Here is a 23,935-nt window from a genome sequence, read left to right as displayed (position 1 = left end):
AAGAAAATCATCTCTCCCCCTCGTGTCTCCTGTACCCACAACCCACTGAGAAGTTACCTCATCTGAGTCGACAACATGGCAAATTAAGGGTATAGCATCAGGAGGAGGAAACCGCAAAAAGTCAAAAGGAGACGGAAAGCTTCAGAGATCAAACTGCAATACCAGGGGCTTCCCTGGTGGTGCAGTGGTTGAGAATCTGCCTGCCAATACAGGGGACATGGGTTTGAGCCCTGGTCCAGGAAGATCTCACATGCCGCGGAGCAACTAAGCCTGCGAGCCACAACTACTGAGCCCGCGAGCCACAACTACTGAGCCTGCGCTCTAGAGCCCATGAGCCACAACTACTGAAGCCCGCGCGCCTAGAGCCCGTGCTCCACAAGAGAAGCCACCGCGACGAGAAGCCCGCGCACCACAACGAAGACCCAATGCAGCCAAAAATGAATAAATAAAATAAATTAATTAAAAAAAAAAAACCCTGCAATACCTCTGACACCAGGGGACTTGTCACTACTTTGTTAGGAGATGGAGCAAGACGCTCAAGGAATAAAGGCTGCAGAGGGTGACTATCGGGGCTTCTTCCCAAACAAAGCTGTGTTCTCTGGGAAGTAAAAACCACTGTCAACTCTCACCACTATGTGAAGACAGCCACAATTTATGGGTGAAATAAACGCTCTCGGGACTTCCCTGCTGGTCCAGTGGTTAAGAATCCGCCTTCTAATGCAGGGGACGCGAGTTCGATCCCTGGTTAGGGAACTAAGATCCCACATGCCACGGGGCAACTAAGCCCACGTGCCACGACTACTGAGCTCACACACCTCAACTAGAGCCCACGCGCCCTGCAGCCGGCGCGCCACAACTAGAGAAGAGAAAACCCGCACACCACAACTAGAGAGAAGCCCGAGCGCTGCAATGAAAGATCCCCATGCCTCAGCGAAGATCCCGTGTGCCGCAACTAAGACCCGACGCAGCCAAAAAAATAAGGAAAATAAATTAATTAAATATTTTTTTAAAATAAAAAATAAAAAATAAAATGCTCTCAAGTCCTAGTTGGCCCACTCATTTCAAAACTGACATCCACAAAATTCAAATGGGAGGAACAGACGTCTGTTCCTGAAGCTGTAAGTGTATATAATTCATGCACTAGTAAACTTCGGTGGCTTGTGTTTTTAAACTGTGGCCATGAGAATCCAGAACAAGCGTTCCTTTATTCATCCGAGACTCACCTGCCATTAACATTTTCACTCTAGGAACCACAGGTATCTGGTCACTTGTTTTTACGAGGATAAAACAGTGTGAAGCCAGTAAGATATTTATCTCGGACAGAGATCTGGATTAGGACCAGAAAACAGAAGTAGGCGTAAACAAACATTTCTCTGGAAGGAGCAGTATAAACAGAGTGGTCTTTTCAGTGATGTGCAAAGAGCGAACTCAACATTTTCATGGCTGGTCTGAGGGAGAGGCTGGCCAGGGGTAGGGCCACGTGCATCTACGGCACTAAACGTTTCCAGCAGGAAAATGCCCAACTAAAGGGGAACACACAGTAAGCCCTTTCAGGTTCTTTGGACAAACAAACAGATAAGTAAATGGTACACGAGTTTTAGTTTGAGCAAAGATCTGGTCAGTTTAGAGAATGACGGCATTCAAGCTATGCTTATGACAAACCCAGGCTCTCAAAAAAGTATATCCTTAAGAGAATACATCATACGTTTCTTGGCAGTGAACCTCAGAAATCTAAACTGGAACTAGTATAGAAAAAGATAAAACGGTCTATAGAGAAGAGTCTCTAAGGTTGAAGAAAAATTACGTAACCCTGTAACTGAAAAGAAAGAAGAAAAAGGGGGTGAACACAGTCAGAGGCACGACGGGATAAACACACTTACTGGTTAAATTCTGCAATGTAAGCGTGGGGAGACGTCCTTAAAGCTTTAAAGAGGTAAGTTTATGCACAAAAAGGAACTTTATATAATGGCTAATCAATTTATATTCCTCTAAGTAGTGATACTAGCTGAGAAAAAAAAAACAAAAAAAAACAGGCTCAAATAAATATATTTAAACACGACTGAGCTCCAATCAGTGTCCTCAATGCTATGCAATGCACTACAGGGACGTATATCGATATATTCTGTTCCCTGCACTTACCGTAGAATCTGGTTGTGTTTGGATAATTAGAACACCAGCTGGTAGAATGCTGTCGGTGCCATAAAGACAAAACAAAGAAACAGGAAGTGCAGGAGCTGGGAGGGTGAGCCCTCTCAGGGCTCAAGACAGTTGGGGGGCATCCGAACTGGGTCAGGAAGAGCAAACAGAATTTGGACAAAAGTAACTCTGAGGGAGGGAACAGAAAAAGAAAAGTCTTGTAATGTACAGCATGGTAACTACAGTTAACATTGTACTGCATATTTGCAAGTTGCTAAGAAAACAGGTCTTAAAAGTTCTCGTGACAAGAAATTTTTTATAACTACGTGAGGTGACGGATGGTAACTAGACTTACTGTGACTGTTTCACAATATATATAAATAGAGAATCGTGTTGTACACCTGAAACTAATATAATGTTACATACCAATTATACTTCAATTTTTTCCCACAATTTTATCTTTTTTATTCTTTATTTTTTATTTTTTGGCCGCGGGGCTTGCGGGATCTTAGTTCCCTGACCAGGGATCGAACCCACGCCCCACGCATTGGAAGTGCAGAGTCTTACCCACTGGACCACCAGGGAAGTCCCTCAATTTTTTTTAATTACAAAAAAAAAAAAAGGAAAGAAGAACAGTCTTAAGAGAGAGATGTGGATTTCCTAGGCCCTCTGGCAAATACTGGCCTAAACTGTCTCCTGAACGTCATTACTGGGGTGTCCAGCTGCACCTCAAATTCACGCGCAGAAACAAACACGCGCGTTCCTTTTTTCAAGTCATTTCTCCTTGTAACTGCCCTACTTGCATTAACTATGCTACCGTTCGCCCAGGTTACTCTGGCTCAAGCCCTGGAAGTTACTTTATATATCATGTCGCTCCTTTTTGAGAATTCTTTACTCCTTTTGTTTACGATCCCCTGTCCCTCCCACTTCCTGTCCCTTTTTCCTCTGACACACGCCTGACGCACGGTCCTCCACGCGTGCCAGTTAGGTCCCCCGGGGAAGCTACCTACAGAGAACGCAGGGGAGGACAGACAAACCCAGAATCACTTGCTGAGCTCTGACGCCCGGTCTCAGCCTTACATCCTGGGACGCTGGACTGCACCGGGCTCGGAACGGATGGAGAATTCCAGCCGTGAGGATCTCAGAGCCTAACCAGTGTAGGTCAAAGACCTCTTCCTCTGCCCCCCAGAAGGCCACAGGGAATTAACCTGATGGTGAGGAAGGACCCTCCCTGAGAATGTGAGCTGGCAAAAAAAAAGAACTGTGCCCCAATGCTCAGGGCAGAGGTGGTCAAAGTCCTGCAGCCCGAATACTTCCAGGATGGGAAGGAAAGGTGAGTCTTCTGAGCAGAGAGGTGACAGCTGACAGTTTAACAATACTTTGGGATTTGTTCTGAAGGAGAGCAGGGATCCTGTTACTTTATCCTCGAGGATAACCGTGTCTCCACCCCCCCAACGACGTCTCTGGGGTCCTGGAAGCCCAGGGCCCTGCGCACAAAGGCTTCTAAAACACAGGGAAGGAGCTCGGGCCTAACATACGATGGACAGCAAGACTGTCACCCCCAGGACGTCACCTATTACGGTCTGCTGATTGGCCCGCAGCAATCAAGTGCTCGTTTTGACGTAATTCTGAAAAGAACCTTCCTGCTAAACAGCTACTGAACGTGCTAGCAGTCAAGGCAAGCTCAGGGCAACTCACGTGGCCACCACCGTGTGAAACACAATACCGACGTTTATGGTCCAGGCTGTAAAACTCCAGCCTCGATGCAGGGATCTGAGCAGCAGGCAGGCATCGGCCGCCGCGAGAGCAACGTCCAGCGCTGCCTGGCCTGAAGGGAGGCGGCTTGGAGGAAGGAAGACGCGATGCTGAACGCACTGTGAAATGCGGCCGCGGCTGCATCTGCAGGAGCCAGGCGGCCTTTGACAGCGTCAGCGGGAGGAACTGCAACCCCCCAGGCCCGCTACAGTGAGGACCAGGGCTTAGCGCTTCAGTTCGATGAGATTACGGGGCAACTGCAAGGTTTCCCTTCGTCTAGCTTCTGAGACAAACGCCTCTCTCTCTTTTCCCCTTGCTCCCCCTTCCTGCTTGTAAAAATCTAACTCGTGTTCAAGCACAATCTCCTCTCCTTGGCGCAGGCCTGCATTTTAGGAAACCGTTCATCAATACGGGAAGCAGAACTACCGGGAAACTGCTTTGGGGGAAAAAAGGAGCTCCTGAGCTAGAGAGAGAGATATCTGGGTGTTGGGGAGAGATGAGGAGGCAGAGCACAGAGGGTTTTCAGGACCATGACAATTCTCCATATGATGTTATCATGATGGACACGTGTCATTACACATTCGTCCAAACTCACAGAACAAGAGTGAACCAAGAGGGAACCCCAAGGTAAGCTAGGGGCTTTGTGTGATTATGGTGCGTGGACGCAGTTGGTCATTGGTTAAGAAACGGACCGCGCTGGTGAGTGACGCCGATAACCGGAGAGGTGACGCATGCGCGGGGCAGGGGGTGCGGGGGAAACCTCGGGGCCGTCCTCTCAGTCCTGCTGGGCGCCTGAAACTGCCCTCAAGAAAGTCTTTATTTACAAAGAGAGAGAGCGCGCTCCCTGCGTGTGCTGGCTTACCAAGTGTGGATTCCGCCGCGGGCTGGGAGGGGAACCACACAGGCGACACTGCTGGCTCGTGTCCGTTTTGGTCTCTTCCCTTTGGAGATAAGAGAGTCCTGGGATTGCGGATGAGGGGAGACTAAGGAATATCACACACGGTAAAACTGCACTAACTTGGGTCCCAGCCCCCAAGTTAAGGGAAGGCATCTGTGCTGCGCTGCTGCTACAGCCGCCCGCGCTCACACCTGCGGGGGCCCCCCGTGCCCGCCGAGAGGCAACGCCACCTCCTGAGGAGGACAAGCCACCTGCGGGGGCCCCCCGTGCCCGCCGAGGGGGAACGCCACCTCCTGAGGAGGACAAGCCACCTGCGGGCAGAGACACGCCACGCTGGCCTCTGAGAGTGACGAGCGCCGCCGCGGACCGCAGGCCCAGCGGGCACCGAGCGCTGTGCGCCAGGCGTAGCTGACGTGTGTGATCTCCAGCCCTCAGGACCGTGCAAGGAAAGCCGTTTTACACCCACCTTACGGAACAGAACCCTCAGAGACGACGCGCCCTACGTGGTAAGTGGGAGAGCCGGCTTTGACTCAAGAATACAGACCCTACCGGAGTCTCTACTCTTTCTATTAACCCTCAAAGTGTAGACCGAGGACGCTCACCTACTCTTCGGGGCCACCTCAGTTTAAACCTGAGCAGGAATAATGCCTGCGAGGCCCTGCACAGTCCGGCCCCAGTGGGCCCTGCTTCCCAGGAGCGCTCTTATTTCAAAGAATCCGGCCCATTCCCTGACCCAGGAACACCTCCAAGGTAAGCGTCGTCTTCATCCTCTCCACCCGAGTCCTACCCATCAGATCCCAGCTCCTGGGTAAAGCCTGTCCTGAAGCAGCCGGACTAAAGAGCCCTCACTCCTGCCTGACATCTCAACAGGACCGTAGAGACTTGGTCCTGAACTCCTTACTGCTTTGTAGTGTCGGTTAGTTTTTTAAACTTAATACCTATCGTTTGCACAGTTAAAATGGAAGCCCCCGAGAAATAATAGTTAGACCTCATACTTCCTTATAAACCCCACAGACCATCAGCCTCTTAGGAACTTCAGATGTTCACCTGCAGAGAGGGAATACAGACCACGGACCGACGTGGGTTAGAATTCCCAGCACCGCTAGTTACCCACACAGTGGTCTCCAGCAAGCCTCAGTTTTCATCTGTAAATTATTACAAATTTATATCTGTAAATTAGCTAATGAAACACCCACCCTCAAAGGGTAACTTCGAGATGATGTAAGCAAATGCCACGCGGTGCAGGTCCCTCCTCCACAAACACTGCGGGGGGCTCCGTAAACACTCCGGAGAAGCAGCTACTTACAGGCGTCTTAAAAGACTGCAGAGACGCTGCTTACCTACACAGCCCAGAATACGTCCACCAGTTAATGAGGTTTACAACATGAAAATACATCTTTAAAGTCACAAGTGGCTACTTGCATTACAAAAGAATTTTTTCTCATTTTTTATATTTTGCCCACGCTATTTTATAACAGTAAACAAATTTTTTTAAAGGATATTTATCCACAAGTTCATTACCCCATCGAATCAACTCTTGTATTTTTCTGTTTTCCTTTCTAGTCCTTGGTCATACATTTATATACTTTACTAACATATTCATCTTGTAGGTACCAATTGATTTGGGGTTTTTTATTTATCATATCAAACATTTGATTATGTTATATTAAATGTGAGTATATTAATTATAACATAGTATATATGTATTACATTATATATGTATATTATATAATATGTTATAATTAACATATTTTAACATATAGTATTTAATGTACTTGTTGACATATTAAACGTACATGAATATACTTTATATATTATATTAAAACACAATGTGACTATATTAATACAGTCTTCATAATCATTTAGCCATCATACAGTATCCTATGAAGCGAACATCGCAGTTTAGCTACTTTCCTGCTGTTAGACAACTATTATAATTCCTTTTAGATATTTATCATTATAACAATAATGTCTAAAGAACATCCCCATGCATGAAAGTTTGTTTGCTTTTTTTTTAACATCTTCACGCAGAGAACTTTTTCCTTTTAAATCTAGAACAAGCTAGACAAGGGGTCAGCAGCTACCAAGCGAGGGGCAGGGTCTGGGTTTCGCCACCCCCCCCCCAGCACGGCTTCCTCCGGGCACTTTAAGTCACCTCCACTAAACAGCCACTCACGCAACGCTGCCAGGAGTGTAAGGAGGTACTGCGTCTCTGAAGAGCGATTAGGCAGCAATGCCACCCTGGGTCCTGACCTAGAAATATACTTGAGCTTCTGAATAAGCATCTTCTGACCAGGAAGTTCACCATCTCTAACAAAAAAGCCTGAAAACAATCTAAACATCCGTCAACAGGGGACCGGTTAAACTTCGTGTAGTTGTCTGCCCACTAAAATTACCTGGGGGGTGGCAGGGAGGTGTCCGTAACGACAGACCTGTAGGCAGCCCGGATCAATGAGATGAGGATCTCAGAGAATGGTCTGGGCATTTAAACCTTGCTGGGTCCCTGCAATGTCCAGCCAGACCTGACAGCCACTGAGCTCGTCTTCCACACACATTCACTCAGTGGAAGCCGGGCAACTATCAGCAACACGCTGGACGGTGTGTACAGCAACTACCATTGCTGTGAATGAAAGAGAATGTTTTTTCTTGTACGTGCATCGAATATTGCTGGAAAGATACACTGAAAGAAACTGGTATAATAAGGGCGGCCCTTGGGAAGAGAGATTAGGGGTGTGAAATGAGGGGCTTATATTTCAATGTATATCATTTTATACTGTTTGATTTTTAATCAGGTGCACTGAAAAGTTAATAATCTTGAACAAAATCATAATTTAATTTGTGAGCCGTTTCTCAAGACCACGTGGCACTGGCCAGTGCCCGTGCTCTCAGGGCCTCCACGGAGCCCTGCACACGTGGAAGGGACCAAGTGCCCTTCTTGGCCTTTTGCTCACTGCTGTGGCCCTGGCAACTCCCTCACTCAACGTGCCAACCTAAAGCACACAGTCACCGGCCGATACGCCGGGGAGATGTTTGCCCGTGGCTCCCCTCCTCGCCCCCGAGGCCATCACCAATGACACGTGCGTGGTCTGGGCCATCTCTTCCTAAAGAACATGTCAGATTTACAAACCCATCTTTAAGTGAGTTTCTCAGCTGCAAAGCAGCGACAATTCCATCCTTTTCCTAAAGCGCTTACTTCAGGTAGCGTGCAAACGCCGTCTCTGCGGGATTCGCAGTACCAACATCGTTTTCAGAACTAAGTGAGCTGCATCTTCTATTTGAAACAACTGCTTAGCTAATTTCATTCCATCATGTATTTCAGCTCAACAAGCCACACAAAAATTCAAGGCATCTAAAAGGTATAGAACGCAGTTTTACACTCATCAACACACAGCTGGTAATTTCAGAGGTTTGCAGAGATTACTTAAGTAAAATACTTTTTCTATAGGTTGCTTTCAACAGCTGTGGGAGTTTATAACTGAGTCTCAGATATATTACTTAAGTGTCTTTTAGGTTTTTTTTTTTTTTTATTTTGAGGAGAGGGCAGGTCCGTTTAGAGTATTTACCTTATGATTCTGATACCAAAAAAACAATTCATTCATATTAATGGAAAGAAGGAAACTGTGTTGTCTATAACAAGATTCCTTTGAAAAATGACAATATGCATGCCAGAAACATCAAGAAAAAGAATAATATAACAAGAGGTCAGATTCTGGAATACCAGAGAATCTTTAAGGATCATCTGTTTGCAAAACTCTTAAACGTATGCATTCATTCATTCATTCATCGAACAAGTATTTATTAAGTGCAACCTCCTGCCAAGCCCTGCACTAAGCACTAAGCCACGAGAAGAGGGCTAGGATTAGAAGAATTCCCATATCTAACCATAACACAGACATGTTCTTGTTTCATTCAGTTACTCAAATGTATGCTTAAAGCGGCAAATTTAAATGATATTCTTGTTACTATTTCTCAATCATGTTTTATAAGAGAATTGAGTAAATGAGAATAGTTAATTAAGAGCTAAATGAAATCAAATACACTACATTTGTTCCCCATCACCCCAAAGGTTTCAACTGTAAGTTAGAAAAAAGAAAATGTCCAATTTTCTGGGTACACCAGGGAACCACAGTTGGCAATCTGAAGTATTTATAAGGTGTTAAAGGCAGAACGTATTAGACTGCTGCTTCTTCCTAACACATCCTAAATCAACACCTGTTTCATCTCTGGAGGAACAAGCAGGTTAACGTCTAACCTGTCTCCAACTTGTGAAGGAACAGAGTTGCCATGACAACTGAACGAAAAGTTTAGTGAGCAGAATTTACCAATGAAATGCAAAATTCCACTCAATTCCATTTAACTGGTATATGTGTACTTGTAAGCAAAGGCTAGTTTTCTGTTTGTTAAATCATCAGAATAAATGATAATGTGTTCTGTGAAAAGTTTCATGGATAAAATGTTTAAAAACACACACTCCTTTTTGTCAGAGTAAGCCACAAATAAATAAAATTGAACAATGACTGTTTGACAAGTCAGTCTTGGCAATGTGGCCTTTCACTTGACAGGATCTCGAGCATACTTAAATCAAGGAAAACCAGATACTTCTAAAGTTAGTACCTTTCTTAGGTTGTGTTAAATTGTCAGGTAAATTCAGGCACATGTTTCATTTCTACTGATATCCATTACACAATGTCACCTAGGGTATTTTCAAATAAACAGACTTATCAATTTTCCTAGAAAAATCCTTCTATCATAAACACACAGTATATTTAGGTTGTCCACACATGCTGCATGATTACATTATTAACGTCCAACATTATCCTCACTGGAAACTAGAGTGAGGTCCCCATCAGATATGCAGGTTTCCCATCCGCCCCCATCGGCTTTGAGGGACGAATTTCTACTGCCCCAGTGACCGCCCTGCATGAACTGGTGGTCATTTTCAAGTAGACATCTGTGAATAATCAGACACCCGTGGTCACTGATTTAAAGATGTATTACTTCAAACACAGAAATGCTCTTATTTATGATTAAAAGGTCTCAGGCGTGGTGATAAAATCATCTTCGTAAAGCAGACACTTATTTCTTTAAAACACTACACTGGGCACAAGTTCTAGAGCCCGATGTACAAATTAAACAAGATTCAGGGACAAATAAAAAGAAAAATATTCCAAATGTACATATGAATGAGAAGCACATGGCTAAAGAGAGAGGAACGTGATAGCCGGGGACCCAGCCTCATGCTAATACTGAAATCTTATGTAACAGAAAGCACCTGCCATACAACACGTACCCACAACATTAGAGTATCAATGGCTGCATTTCATGGCTGCGTTTATTGCGCTTAATAGATTATACTATTTTGGCAGAAACAGAAAGTGTGCAGTAAGAAAAAAGTGTGTACGTGGCGTGTGACAAGGCGCACTGTCCTTTCCAGAAGTCCATCGCAGAGGCAGCTGGACAGCTTCTGGCTGAACACAGAGGGTCGGCAGCCCACCCGCTTCCATCCCCCACCCGCGGCCTCCCACCGAGCACGCCTCACAAGAGTGCCTGTGTGGTTTGAGCCATGAGTCATGGACGTTCCGTTTACAGACGGGGTGGGGTTGAGGGAAATCACCATTCCATGCCCAGTAAGCTGGAAAAGCCCATCCTGTTTTTCCTCTTCTCCAGAGTAATCATTTCTCACAGACCAGAGATAAAAAGAATGCTTGGTAAGTAGGAACTCACTAAATATTTCAGCACTCTTACCCGCAAGGGGAAAGACTGACTTTTACAGCCAAGGACACGATCTCACCCTGAGGGCCTAACCGTTCACGCCCGCGAGGGACTCGGACAAGCGCGATGAAACCTTTGCTCCTTTGCGTCCACACCAAGACAAGCAGTGGCTGGGGAAATCGGCGTGGTTCCAGGTCCCGAATCAGACTCGCCCGCCAGGAGCTCACACTGGCAGCCAGAGCAATTCACGAGCGCGAGGGCGACCTTTTACAACCCCCTTGGCCGAGGAAACACAACTGCAGGGCCTTCCTTAGGCTGGCCTCACAGGCAGACCACGAGAAACACAACCCAAAGCCACAGCGACAGAAACCAGCGACCTCTCTACATCTACACTCTGCGCATCGAAAGACCACGGGCTGGCCCATCTCCCAAGACCACCTACTCAGTCAAATGACAACGTGGAACATGACCGACTCGGATTTCAGAACTGAAAATTAAAACGCCTGTCTCAGTTTTCAAAGTATCCAGTCCAAGCCCCTCAGCGTACCCAAGGTACCCCAAATCTCAAAGGTCGTGTCACCTTTTTCCCTATATTTCAAATCTTACCTAGGTCTCTCCCGACCACCGACTGGAGAGCTGGGGGCAGCTCCTGAGCCCTGCTGGAGACCAGGCCGCCTGAGGCTGGAGGAGGGCCGGGCCCCTGCCCCGCCGATGAGAACAGTGCACACAGATGAGAACAGTGCCCACAGATACGGCCCACGCTCACCAGCCTCCCCGGCTACACTGGCCTCCTGAGGGTCGTCACGGACTTCGGTGTTAAGTACTTTAAAGTTCATGGCATAGCGCTCTCTGTTACAGGGACTACCACTTATTTTCACACAGAGGAGGAAGGCTCTAGAGAGTTGTTACTCAAATCAGGTCTCTCCGCCAACCTTACACTCAGTCCCTCCCTCACGATGCAAAATACTCCAAAGACTACTTAACATTTAAAATAACTTAAATCACAGAGGCAGCACGAATTTGTTAGAGCAAAATCCAAAATACCAACAAAATATAAAACACAGAAGGGTCGAATGAAAGTTTCACCCGCCGGTTGACCACCCCTGTTACAATGCTGGTGTGCAGGGCCGCTCACCTTCTTACACACGCACACAATCAACCCCACACGCCCATCCTCAACATCATTCACAAGCTTACATCTTGTTTTTACTTTTTCTAGAGAACACCTTTCCACGTGCACATACACAGGCACACATGTACACGTGTGTGCATGTGTATGTGCATGTGTGTATATACATAAATACACATGTACGTGTGATATATATAAATATATATATATAAACAGACATAAAGATTTGGTGGCTGCAGAGTATCAGCCATTGTGCAGCTGTGTCACTTCACTTAACACGTTTCCCCCTGCTGCTTAAATAAGATTTTATTCTTGGTAAGAAAAACTTGCAAATAATTCTGAAAAATACACCGTACTCCTAAAACTATCCCTGACCACCCAGGCCCCTCCACCCGGGTCTCAGTGACCGGTCTTAACATTCCCCTGAAAACTCAAGTCTGTTTCATCACCGACACCATCCAGGTGAAAAAATAAATAAATAAATAAAATCACGTGGCTTCTGTTCTGTCTCAAGTCTCCCATCTATAGAAAGAGAAAACAGTTCAATTTCCATAAAGCCTCAATATGAATGATACTGAATTCCATGACTTAAGAGGCTCTCCGTAACACTTATTAAAATCGTTCTGTACCGCATTTTATTCTTTTCACAAGATTTTCAAATATATTACCTCCTCACCACAACCTTATTACACAGGACGGGTGTGTTACAAACGCCAAAACTGAGGCCCAGAGAAATGGAGAGACATGTGGGTCCCATGTCAACATGGTGCACGAGACAGGACGAAATCGACGGCCTCCGCGATGAACAGAAGCCACGACGTGAGCTGGACCGGCCCCAAACCCCTAATACCCCCCGGGCCCCAGGGCACGGGTCAGGACCAGGAGATGTGAGCGGGTGGGTGTGCTCACGGATCCAGAGCAGCGCGCAAGGAAGCCTGCAGGAAGACTTAGGAAGTAGTAAAAAGAAAGCGACAGGGGCCCTCTGCACAGCGCAGGGAACTACATTCCGTGTCTTGTAATAACGTATAATGGAAAAGAATATGAAAAAGAAGGTGTATATACAAAGGGATAACTGAGTCACTGTGCTGTACACCTGAAACTAACACAACATTGTAAATCAACTGTAGTCCCGTATAAGATAAAAATTAAATTAATTAAGATAGTAAGCCATGATCCCTTTCCTCACGTTCTCACCGTCTAGGGAAGGAAAACTCAGGCACGAATCCAGATTCAATTCAGACCACCTTTTGTGTTATCACGTGTATTGCAACTAAACAAACAGGCTCTCACCACATATCCCCACAGCAATGCCAAAAAAAGAAATCAAACCTGTGATTTCTGTGTCACGTGTCTTACGTTACAGTCAGTAAAAACGCGAGCGTAGTGGGGCTAATCTGTGTTTCTTCCAGAATACCCCCCCGACCCCAGGACGACCTCAGTAGAAATGCTAGCGTCGTGGGGGCTGGCAGTGGAGGCTGAGGGGAGAGGGCGCCCTCCTCCTGGAGGGAGAGTAAACCCTCGGTCACAGCAAGGGTGACAACGGTGCATCTTAACGTGCATGTGGTACTTAACGCAGGGGTGAACTCCTCACCGCGTCTGAATTACCTTCCTGTTATAGTTTCCAGTGTGTTCTTTGCTGTTCATGCATCTCGGCCTAGGACCTGCTGTCCTCAGACTGTCCTACCTCGGTCTGTACGGGTGGAGTGCAAAGCCACAAGCCCTGGAGATGAGCATCAGACGCTACTGGATAACAATGTAAGTGGATTAAATCATACGTATATAACACTAACCCTGGAACGGGTGACTTAACGTCGTTCTAACAGAACCATGTGGATTAGCACTAACTAGGCCATGTGGCCTCAGATATTCAGGACTGGAGAGGCGCAGGGGTGGGGTCTCTCCTTCCCACACCTCCCAAGTGGCTGAGATGCTCTCCTCTACTCCTCACATCCCAAGTGACACGCATGCTTACTCGCTTCGTCTAACTGGTCCCAAATAAGACACTGCCTAACTGGTGACCTCTTCTGCCTCCTTCTTGCATACACATTTGAGGTGGAAACTGGTCCACTAATTTACCAGAGACATTAAAAAAAACACCTTAAGATAAAACTTCAAACTTGACCCAGACATGCAGTTCAAGAAGTCAGTGGGCACACCTTGGCTCTTAAAAGTTCCTAAGTGAACATGCTGCCCTGAGATTCAAGGGAACCAAGAACCCAATTCTACTTGTTTGAGCCACCAGACAAATAACCTCATTTTGTTCTCGTTTATCCTTCTGGAAAAAAGAGTTACATCACACACACATATATGTGTGTGTGTATGTGTAGGTATACATCAATTAGTTAAAAGTGAAAGCACTGTAAAGACCAGCAAATAGAGAATTCTCTCAAATTTCAAGACCACGATTTAACTTTATAACTTTAGAGCTTACACATCACAAATACCATAATCGCAGAGTGTCCCAACTCCTTCTCCCAAACTTGTAAATTCAATCTCTTCTGATTCTTTTTCTGTTTTCCTAGCAAGCTCTTTCCTCAAAGCTACGAAAAGGACTTCTTGTCGAGATCCTGAAAAAATACACTTAAGAAGGAATCCCAACTGTGATGACTCTTTGCAGGTGGAACGCTGGGAAGCACGAAGATCTGAAAATGACCTGTGAGGTAAGCTACTTCCACCAGACCTCAAAGTTCCTCTCTAATCAAGTCCAGCGAGTGCAAACTGGAGGGGCGAGAGGACGGTGGGGAAGTTGGGGAGGTGACAGGGCCGGGCACAGGGTGAGCAGAGCACCGTCCAGGGCGAGACTGCAGAGAAGTGGGGAAGGGCTTAAAATGACTAGTGGAAGTCCATCACTGAGAGGAAAGAGAGAGAAGAGCTCTAAACAAAAAGATGTATACACAAACCGGATCTTATTTTTACTTAGGCTTTTCCCCAAAATGTATGGCGATCTATGCTACAAAACCGCCCCAAAAGCCAGCCCGAATCGTCCTTTCATTCTCGAGACCTACAAGTTACTGCCTGTATTTAAAGGCACTAAAGAATACAAAATCAGGGACTTCCCCAGGCGGTCCAGTGGTTAAGACTCCACACTTCCACAGGTTCCATCCCTGGTCAGGGAACTAAGATCCCACGTGCCGTGCGGCGTGGCCAAAGGGGGGAAAAAGAAGACAAATTTCACAGACACAATTTAAAAGAATACAAATTCGCGTTAGGCGTGCTAGAGGTTCAACCTAAGGGTTGCACCTTAACTTCTGAAAATCTATTCAACTACAAAGTGGGCCCCCAAGGGCAGCTCATTGCCTGTCTGAGGTACCCCCTTCCCCCCAAAGCACGTGCCAGCTCCTATTTGGTTAAATCTGGATAGAAATGAAGCGCGAGGTCATCATTCTGTAGGGCGAGAGAGGGAAATTTTCCAGGAGGCTCTCCCAGGACGGTTGCGCAGCGTCTGAGAGCTCAGCCAGGTGAGGAGAGCAGGAAGAAAGACTCGCCCGGGCGCCCTTGGTCGACGTGGTGTGTCATGGTTGATTTGGCCCTCATCTTCCTGAGTCTTTACTGCATTTCTTTTTCCAAGGGGAACCCTGGGCAGGGACACACTGCTGAAGGGCCCTGAGATCTCCAATTTTCTCCTGGGCATTTACCTCCCAAACTTGCAGAGAATCCTAATGAGGTCAACAAAAACAAACCTCCAAAACCACTCCCTGGCCCAATTTTGTGTTCTTCACTAGACACCAACAGGAAGTCAGAACACTACCCTGAGAATGTTCCCACAAAGTTAGAATCAGTTTCCCTAATATGGCCAGGCCCTAAATATAGCCACAGTTTTTTTGTTCAAAAGACACTCCCTTACAGTTGTAGATGGAGGAAACGGTGGTGGGCAAGTGAGCAACAGAGCACAGGAAACCACGACCGTGCATTCAGAGGGCTCTGTGTCCTTGACAAGGGCTGCCCAAGCAAAGACACCTGGAACACATGCCCTGTCCTCTCCAGGCTTTGTTCCCTCCACCGAGTCTGGGTTACCGGCAGGGAAGAGGAGAAATTACACACCCTGCGCCAGAAGTAATTCTACCGAGTTCTGAGAAGCAACACAGCATCACTAGTACCCAAAGCAGTGAAAGGAGTAGAATTCCCTGCTTGAATTGTAAGGATTCAGTTCACCTACAGAACACACGGGAATTTAACGAAGGTGTGTCAAGTCTTCACAACCTACCTTCCAAATAACAACACACACCCACACACACCCCACGGTCACAAAAGACTGGTAACGTTCACATAACTGCCGTGAGGGGCTTTGGGCGCTTTCAGCGAATGGGATTTAAGCGGAGCAAAATCTAGAACACAAAACTTGGCCCAACATGCAAAGTTTCGCTTGAAACTTTTGAAAGGTTAAGTACCCTGGGTCTAGACTTCAATTATAAACTCCTTCTGCAAGACATTTTAGCCAAAAAGCACCCAGCAGAGTGTCCGAGTTGGAAGTAGATGCTCAGTAAAACACCTGCTGGGAAAAAACGGTTACAGGGAAGTAAATGAACTTCTCAACACAAGCGTGCCGAAAGGCAATACAGGCCGTTCCAAGGCCCCGTGTAAAAGTTAGCCCGGGAGGGCGGACGGGCCTAGAGCGTTCAGGCCGGACTGTGCGCTCAAAGCGCGCAGGTCAAATGCAGGGTCTGCCGCCGCCACCTGCGGGTCGCGCTCTCTGCGACTTCACGTTTCCTCGGCCGTGAAAGGGGGATCGGATCACACCCGGCGCCCAAGGCTACCGGGCGAGCAAGCGGGAGAAAGCAACCGAAGGCACCCAGGATGCCAGCGCGCCGCCCGCGCGCGCGGCGCGTCTCCGGAGGCGCGTACCGGGGGTCAGTCCGTGCGCACACGCACCAGCTTCGCCGCGCGGGCACCTCGGGCCCCGCACACGCCCCGCGCAGCCGGCGCCCCGCGGCGGGCAAGCGACTCGCTGCCAGGCACGCGTCCGAGAGCCGGTCCCACGGCGAGGGAGGAGGCGGTGCCGCGCTCGCGCCGCGGCGTCTCCCACACAATAGGCTGCAGCGGCGCCCCAGGCCCCCCCGCGCCCCGCGACCCCCGGGCCCGCGGCGGGCACCCCGGGAGCCCCGGCACCTCCAAGCGGGGTGGGGGGGGCGCCGCGCGGCGCCTGACTGGGGCCCACGATGCCGGGGCGGCGGCGGCGGCGTGCCGGGGGGACCCCTCCCCTCGTCCCTTCCCGCTCCGAGCCCCTCCGTCCCGCGGCCCCTCACCTGAAGGCCGGCCCCTCCCGGGGCGCCCGGTCCGGGGCCGCCGCCGCCGCCGCCGCCGCGGAGCCGCCGCCGCCCTTCCTGTTGAAGAGCCTCTGCAGCAGGGTCGGGGCCATGGCGCTGCGGCTCGGCTGCGGCTGCGGCTCCGCGGCCTCGGCCCGGCTCAGCGCGCGGCCGGGGGCGGCGGCGGGGCCATCGCGGCGCGGGCAGCTGTGCTCGGCGCCGGGGCCGCCGGCCGGTCATATGACGGGGCTGGCCCGCCGCCGCCGCCGCGCGCTGACAGTTCTCCCTGCGGGAGGAGCCGCCGCCGGCGCGGGAGGAGCGCGGCCGCCATTGGCCCCGGGACCCCGCCCGGCCCCGCATCCGGGGGGCGGGGGCCGCGGGGGGCAGGAGACGGGGGGCAGGGGGCGGGGCGAGGCGCTTAAAGGAGGGCGGGGGTGGGGCCTCGTGGATGGGGGCAGGGCACCTAAAGGGGGCGGGAGCGGGGGGCGGAGGGGGGCGGCGCTTAAAGCGGGGGCCCCGAGGGCTGTGGGCGGGGCCAGCTGGGTGGGGGCCCTGGTGGGCAGGGGGTGGGGACCCGGGGGCTAGGGCTGGGGGCTGGAGTTGGGGGTGGAGGTGGTGTTGGGGCGGGGGGGCGGGAGGGCGCTAGGACGCGGGGCGGGGTCTCTTGGCGGGGCGGGCCGGGGGGTGGTGCTGGAACTGGGGCCGGGGTCCCGTGGGGCGGGGCGGGGGCGCTGGGCGGGGTCCCGTTGGGGGGGCGGGGGCGCTGGGCGGGGTCCCGTGGGGGGGCGGGGCGCGGGTGGCGCTGGGACTGGGGCCGGGACCCGTGGGAGGGGGCGGGGGGGGCGCGGCTCCGAAGGCGGCGGGGGTCCCCGGGGCGCTGCGTCCCTCAGAGCCCCGGAGAGCTGCAGGGCGGGTCTTTGTCGCGTTGAGACAAAGCCGCTGAACCTGAGCCGTCGCCTGTGCAGGTGCGCGGGCTCGTTCGCGGGAGGCGTGCGCTCGGGGAGCGGGCTTCCTGCACGAGGTCGCCGCTCAGAGGCTGATTGGACGGAATCTCGCGACACCCAAGGTACTGGCGCTTGTGCCGGATCCACGTGAGAGTTCTCCGGGTTTGCGTTTGTGAGGTTTTGGGTTTTTTAAATATTTGGTCGAGTAATCTGCTGTTTGGCATCTTGGGCCACCATCCCATAGTTACGTAAAAAGTTGCACGTGGAATTCACTACGTAGATTTAGAAACTTAAGCTATTTTAGAACAAGGGACTACTTTCCTAATACACATGTAACAGAGCACATCCTAACCTGATACCAGGCAGACGGTGTTTGGTGTGGGGAAGGGAGGACTTACCGTGGTACCTGAGTTCACTCACCTGCCAGCCCCTCCCTGGGTCTGTGAGGACTCCCGGCTGCGGTGTGAGGGCCCAGCCTTCCAGCGCTGGCTGACCAGCTTTTCCACGGTGGTGAGATCCCGACCCACACCATGAGCCGCGGTCACTGAGCGCTTCACCTGGATTCTCTTAGACTTGTTGGAAGGAGGACTCCTGGAGACTCAAAAAGGCAAATGTATTTCCATGAATAGAAATATAATCCAACATATCTCTTCTGGGCCCAATTTAATTTGCATTATCATTTTTTATTGCGTAGGTTTCTGGCCTTGGTGGGAAACTAGCTGTGAGTGAAGATGTGCTGAAATTTCACAAAAGTATGGGAAAGGTGGTAGAAATTGAAACGCAGTCATTTTTTTTTTTCCTTCAGATTTTTACCATTAAAGTGGTGAATTAAATGTTCATGCTGGTTCATCCTTTTCCATGTTGGCGTGTGCACAGAACCCTGATTTGCAGCTCTGGTGTTTCTCTCTGTTTATTGAAAGCATCTACCTCACAGGACTGCCAGTATTGATCAGTATCCTGTATTTCAGGTATTGGTCTCATCTGTTGTGATTTTTTAAGACAAGGTCCCGGGTCATATTATGGCCGGCCACACACCACCGTTCCTTACCCCATCCTTGGTTAGAAAATGTCTTTTATTCTTAAAACTAAAATCTGCATACTCGTGGTGTGCCTAGCAGCTCTTGCAACAGCGTACCAAAGAGGAATTTGCTGTGGTGTCCTTTGTTCCTCACCTGCAAGGGCTGTTTCTGTCCCACCCCTGTCCAAGTCTGTGGGATCATCCACAAGAGACAATTAAAAACTCAGCCTGCCCCGCCATCTCTCTCAATTTTGGACCTGACTGGGCAACTCTAAAGGAATAGTGTGCATTTACAACTAAAGACAACACTTCAGTTAGGGGAGAAAAAAGGAACTGAAATGGTGCCCTTCTCCCACTTTGCTTCCTCTCGACTCCACGTTGTTCCTCATCCTGGTTCTGGCCTCACCTCTCTTGCTTTGGATTTTAAGTGTTACAAAAATCCTAACCAGCCGAGTTCTGGGAGACAGCTCCAGACAGCCCTTGCACCTCAGCTTCATTGTTTCTCCTCCTGTCTGTTCCAGGCCTCTTCAGAAACCCCTTGTGTCCCCTGGCATCCGTTGGTCACTGCTTCACCCCTGAGGCTTGGTGTCGGCCCGGGCTCCAGCATTGGTCCTTCCATAGTCTCATCCACCTCATCCTCCGTCTTGGAAAATAATCCGCTGGATGCTCCTGCAGGCAGCTGTGGAGAGGAGGAGGAACTCAGACAATACCCTGAGGGTCTGGAGATGCAGAATAGGTCTCAGATGGGAAGGCTGACTTCCTGGTCCTATTCCATTCTGAGTCCCGGTGAGCGTTCCCTCCGATCTGAGTGTGAGTTCTGTAAATTGCTTTAGGTGTTTTGCTTCCACAATTAGTATGTCCTGGAGCCTGTAGCCTACCCGATACCTGTTACCCCCTTCTTCCCAACAGAAGCCCAGTTTTGTTCAGGTGTCCGTTCCTCCCCCAGGCCTGCGTGCCTCAGGGCAGACCGACACTGTCCCCAGCCTGAGTCTGAAAGATCTACGGGAAATTCCGTTGCTTTTGCAGGGTGGTAGCTCAGGAATGAGCTAATGGGGAACAGGAGGCAAGAGGGAAAGGAGCTGGAGGGGAAGGAGGCGTTCTGGAAGTTTCTGCACTCTTCTATAAGGAAGGAGGTGGGGTTTTCCCTTCCTTTGGAGGTTGTATGTCTACAGGTAACGCGATAGCTCTTTTGCTGCAGCCTGAGCATGAAACCAGCCAGAGCAGGGAGGTGTGTCCCTCGATAACGTTATTGAGCCATGGTCCCTGTACCCTGGCTGACCTTCCCCATTCAGTGAGATAATTTGCTAGTATCTGAAGCCAAAAGCAGTGTATAAGAGAGGGTCCCGTTTTCTGTCCTCAATTGCTTGTTATTTGAGGCAAATAAACCCTACCTGCTTAACTCTCAGTGTACCAGGGGAACAGTCATCACCAGTGGACCTCCTCTATTGTTTTCATATTTTGATGTCATTTTGCAAATCATTTATAAGAGGCAAGAATAAAGGAATGGTGAAAATAATTTTTGAATTAATTTTTATTGGAGTATAGTTGCTTTACAATGTTGTGTTAGTTTCTGCCGTACAGCAAAGTGAATCAGCCATACATACACATATATCCTCTCTTTTTTGGATTTCCCTCCCGTTTAGGTCACCACAGAGCATTGAGTAGAGTTCCCTGTGCTGTACAGTAGGTTCTCGTTAGTTGTCTATTTTATACATAGTTGTGTGAAAAATAATTTTTAAAATTTATTAAGAATTTAAACATAGCAAACTCAATTTTTTATTGCATATTTTCCTACCTTTGAAGGAGCATTACCCTAACTGGCCATGAATACAACTGTTGACAGGACCGAGGATTATGGATTTTTGCATCTCCAGCTCCGTACGTGGATTCTGTGAGGTAACCGGTAGCGGGGATGTGGGGTTTTTTGAAGAAATTAAATGTAAAAATGTTGATCTGATACTGTTACTTCTCAGTTTAAAAAACTGCCCACAAGACACTTCCTTCTTCCAAACTTTAAAAAAAATAGTTTCTTTTCAGGTAATATTTACCTATTTATTAATGCCTCTAAGGTGTGTAACTTTGGTCCAGGCACTTAAATTCATGCACATATTTCAGATTCTGTGGACTTTATTTCACCTCCATAGGTGAGGTCTTGGGAGCAGTACAGAAACCCTCTCCCACACACTCATTCACACTCAAACACAGTACGTAACATTTAGAGAATGCAGGAAGGTACAAAGATGGATATGGTCATGTGTCCATCTGCAAGCTGGGTAAGTAGAAATAGCTACACATAACATGTGTGTGACCTTCCTTCCTTCCTTCCTTTTTCTTTCTTTTTTTTTCTTTTTTGTTCACTTGTTCATTTGACAGGGATTTTATTTGGGGGTCTGATGACCGCTTAAGTCAGTAGTTCAACAGACATCACACTTCATTGCTCTTCAATCGTGAATTCTACCTGAATTCATCCAGTTCTCGTATTTAGCCAGTGGTCATCTGGTATGCCAATGCCACCTGCGCCCTAGCCACTGGCCCTTCCCTGTTTGTTGCACAAAAATTACTTTGGAATTCTGCTTCAAACTGGGACTTGCCCACCCGCATTCTGCCCCACCTCCACTTCCTCAAAGCCCACTAAAACGACAGCAAAGGAATAAGAAAGTGTCGGCCTGCAAGGAACGAGGACAAAGGGCAGGAGAGGTTTCCACAAACGTTCGACCAAGGACAAGTGTTTGCAGGTGGAAAGTGGATGAAGGAGGAGCAACTAGTTGGTCAGAGAGGAGGAGTTCAAGCCCAAGAATGAAGATGGGGGCCAGCCCCCCCGAGGCGCTGAAGCCTCCGCACTTGGGAGGTGAGGGTCCCTGAAGGACGGGTGAAGGTGTACACGTGAACTAGTTAGACCCCAGGGCCCTTCTGTCCTCACCCTGCACTACCAGGCACTGTCTATCCATCCGTGGGCCAAAGAGGGGCATCAGGTGAGTGCCTGGCCAGAGAGACAGGATGGCGGCAGACAAAAGCTCTCCAGGCATCTGCCGTGGCAGGAGCCAGTGGAAGGCTGGTTCTCTGCTAGAGCACCTGCTTGTGGATTTCACAAATCAGTGCTCCACACGGAGAATTTCTTCTAAAATGTTTAGAATCTCACTCTTCAGTATGAAGGGCAGTCCAGGAATCAGTAACCATGTGATGAACACCTGCAACATGGTAAGGAAAATACACACAGAAGTGAAAGGGATCTGGAGCAAACAGACAGTGCAAGGAGAACGGGACTTCAAAGCTGTAATTGATTAATAGCATCAAAGGGACAAAGTAAGATATGCCTGTAACACAAAAACAGGAAGCGATGAAAGAAGAACACTCAACAAGAAAGCTCTCTTGAAAATTAAATATACGATGTAAATAAAATAGTCAATGAAAAGAACTGAAGGGTAAAGTTGGGAAAGGTGGAAAATAGAAGAGGAAAGATGAGAATGTTGGTGAATCCATCCAGAGACTTACTAATAGGAGCTTCAGAAAGAAGATCAGAGAAAACAGTGGGGAGCAAATCACCAAAGAAATAATAAAAGAAATTTTCCCATAGCTGAAGGGGAGGTGTCCCCATATGGATAGGGCCTGCCCAGAGCAAGACATGTCCTTGAACTTCAAGACATTTCATCATTAAATTTCAGAACATCTTGGATAAGGGAAAAAAAACTGTAAAACCTTTCAGAGAGAAAAGCTAATCAAAAAATGGAACAGGACTCAGAACAGCATCAGAGCCGTTTCTAGCCGCTCTTGATGGTGACAGACAACAGAGCGCCACCTTAAACGTTCAGAGGGAAGACTGTCTTCATCCTAGGATCCTTGACTAAACTAAACCATAAATCAGTAGTGTAGAATACACACACTTTTACATACACGAGTTCTCAAACATTGTACCTCCATTCTTTTTCAGGCAGCTGGAAGATGTACGTTAGCAAAATAGAGGATTAAAACAAGAAAAGAGACGATACAGGCAAGAAGATACTAGGGAAACAAAGCAGCTAGGTGGCAGGAAAGGCGACCCAGGACCTCTAGAAAACAACAGGCTCGGGACAGGAGAAGGGAAGGGGCGCCAGAGGTGGCTAAGAAAAACAGAACGGAAGTCTTCGAGTGTAAGGAGTATATTCTTAATAAGTATATGGCGGAGATGCTGGAGCGTTGGGGGGAAATTAACAATAGGTAGCTGGAAAACCAAACAAATGATAAAATGAGGCAATTATTAACTTCAGAAAAAAAGAAAGCGTGTGCAGGAAAAGAAAAAGTGTGGTCGCAGTGCATTACTTGGCTCTTGGTCACTGAGTGACCGATATTTATATAGTCTCACTAATGTAACGTCAGCTACTGATTTAACAAAAATTATACGTAACTGTGCTGGGGGAGGGAAGAAGAAAAGTGGGGTCGGGGTAAGGGAGGGATAGTCTAGTATTTATTCACAATGGCGGGACGTCAAGAGACAAGGACTTAAATTGGCAAATCAAGAAACAGTGACAGAAGCATGTAACTTTTTAAAGATATGGAGGAAGATATCAGTGAAGCTAGCTAGAAAGGTTGAAGGTGGTAACCTGTAAGGCTGGGATTGGCTGTGGGGAAGGGTGGAGCTGGAGACTGCTGGGTTTTATTATAAAGCCTTGTAGTACTGTTTGACTTTTTATTTTATTTTTAAAACATCTTTATTGGAGTATAATTGCTTTACAATGGTGTGTTGTTTTCTGCTATATAACAAAGTGAATCAGCTGTACATATACATATATCCCCATATCCCCTCCCTCTTGCGTCTCCCTCCCACCCTCCCTATCCCACCCCTCTAGGTGGTCACAAAGCACCGAGCTGATCTCCCTGTGCTATGCGGCTGCTACCCACTAGCTATCTATTTTACATTTGGGAGTGTATATATGTCCATGCCACTCTCTCAGTTCGTCCCAGCTTACCCTTCTCCCTCCCCGTATCCTCAAGTCCATTCTCTACGTCTGCATCTTTATTCCTGTCCTGCCCCTAGGTTCGTCAGAACCTTTTTTTTTTTTTTTAGATTCCATATATATGTGTTAGCATATGGTATTTGCTTTTCTCTTTCTGACTTACTTCACT

At 48.4% G+C, this 23,935-nt stretch overlaps 1 protein-coding gene and 1 long non-coding RNA gene across 2 annotated transcripts in view; one reads left to right on the top strand and one right to left on the bottom strand.

The window, feature by feature from the left end:
- FNIP2 (folliculin interacting protein 2) overlaps window positions 1-16,986 on the bottom strand; it is a 118,577-nt gene extending 101,591 nt beyond the window's left edge. Inside the window, exon 1 of the mRNA XM_059922364.1 lies at window positions 16,874-16,986. Within this exon, the coding sequence (XP_059778347.1) occupies window positions 16,874-16,986 (113 nt within the window). The remainder of the gene's footprint in view (window positions 1-16,873) is intronic.
- Window positions 16,987-17,874: 888 nt separating this feature from the next.
- Window positions 17,875-20,686, top strand: LOC132366313 (uncharacterized). The gene is made up of 3 exons (XR_009503415.1): window positions 17,875-17,939; window positions 19,357-19,621; window positions 20,639-20,686. It is a non-coding gene; the product is annotated as an uncharacterized LOC132366313 (long non-coding RNA).
- Window positions 20,687-23,935: the final 3,249 nt, after the last annotated feature.

The sequence above is a fragment of the Balaenoptera ricei genome, chromosome 5 (assembly GCF_028023285.1).
Source record: "Balaenoptera ricei isolate mBalRic1 chromosome 5, mBalRic1.hap2, whole genome shotgun sequence".
NCBI lineage: Eukaryota > Metazoa > Chordata > Mammalia > Artiodactyla > Balaenopteridae > Balaenoptera > Balaenoptera ricei.
The sequence above is the reverse complement of the archived record's forward strand: the minus strand, read 5'-3'. Positions and strand labels throughout refer to the sequence as shown.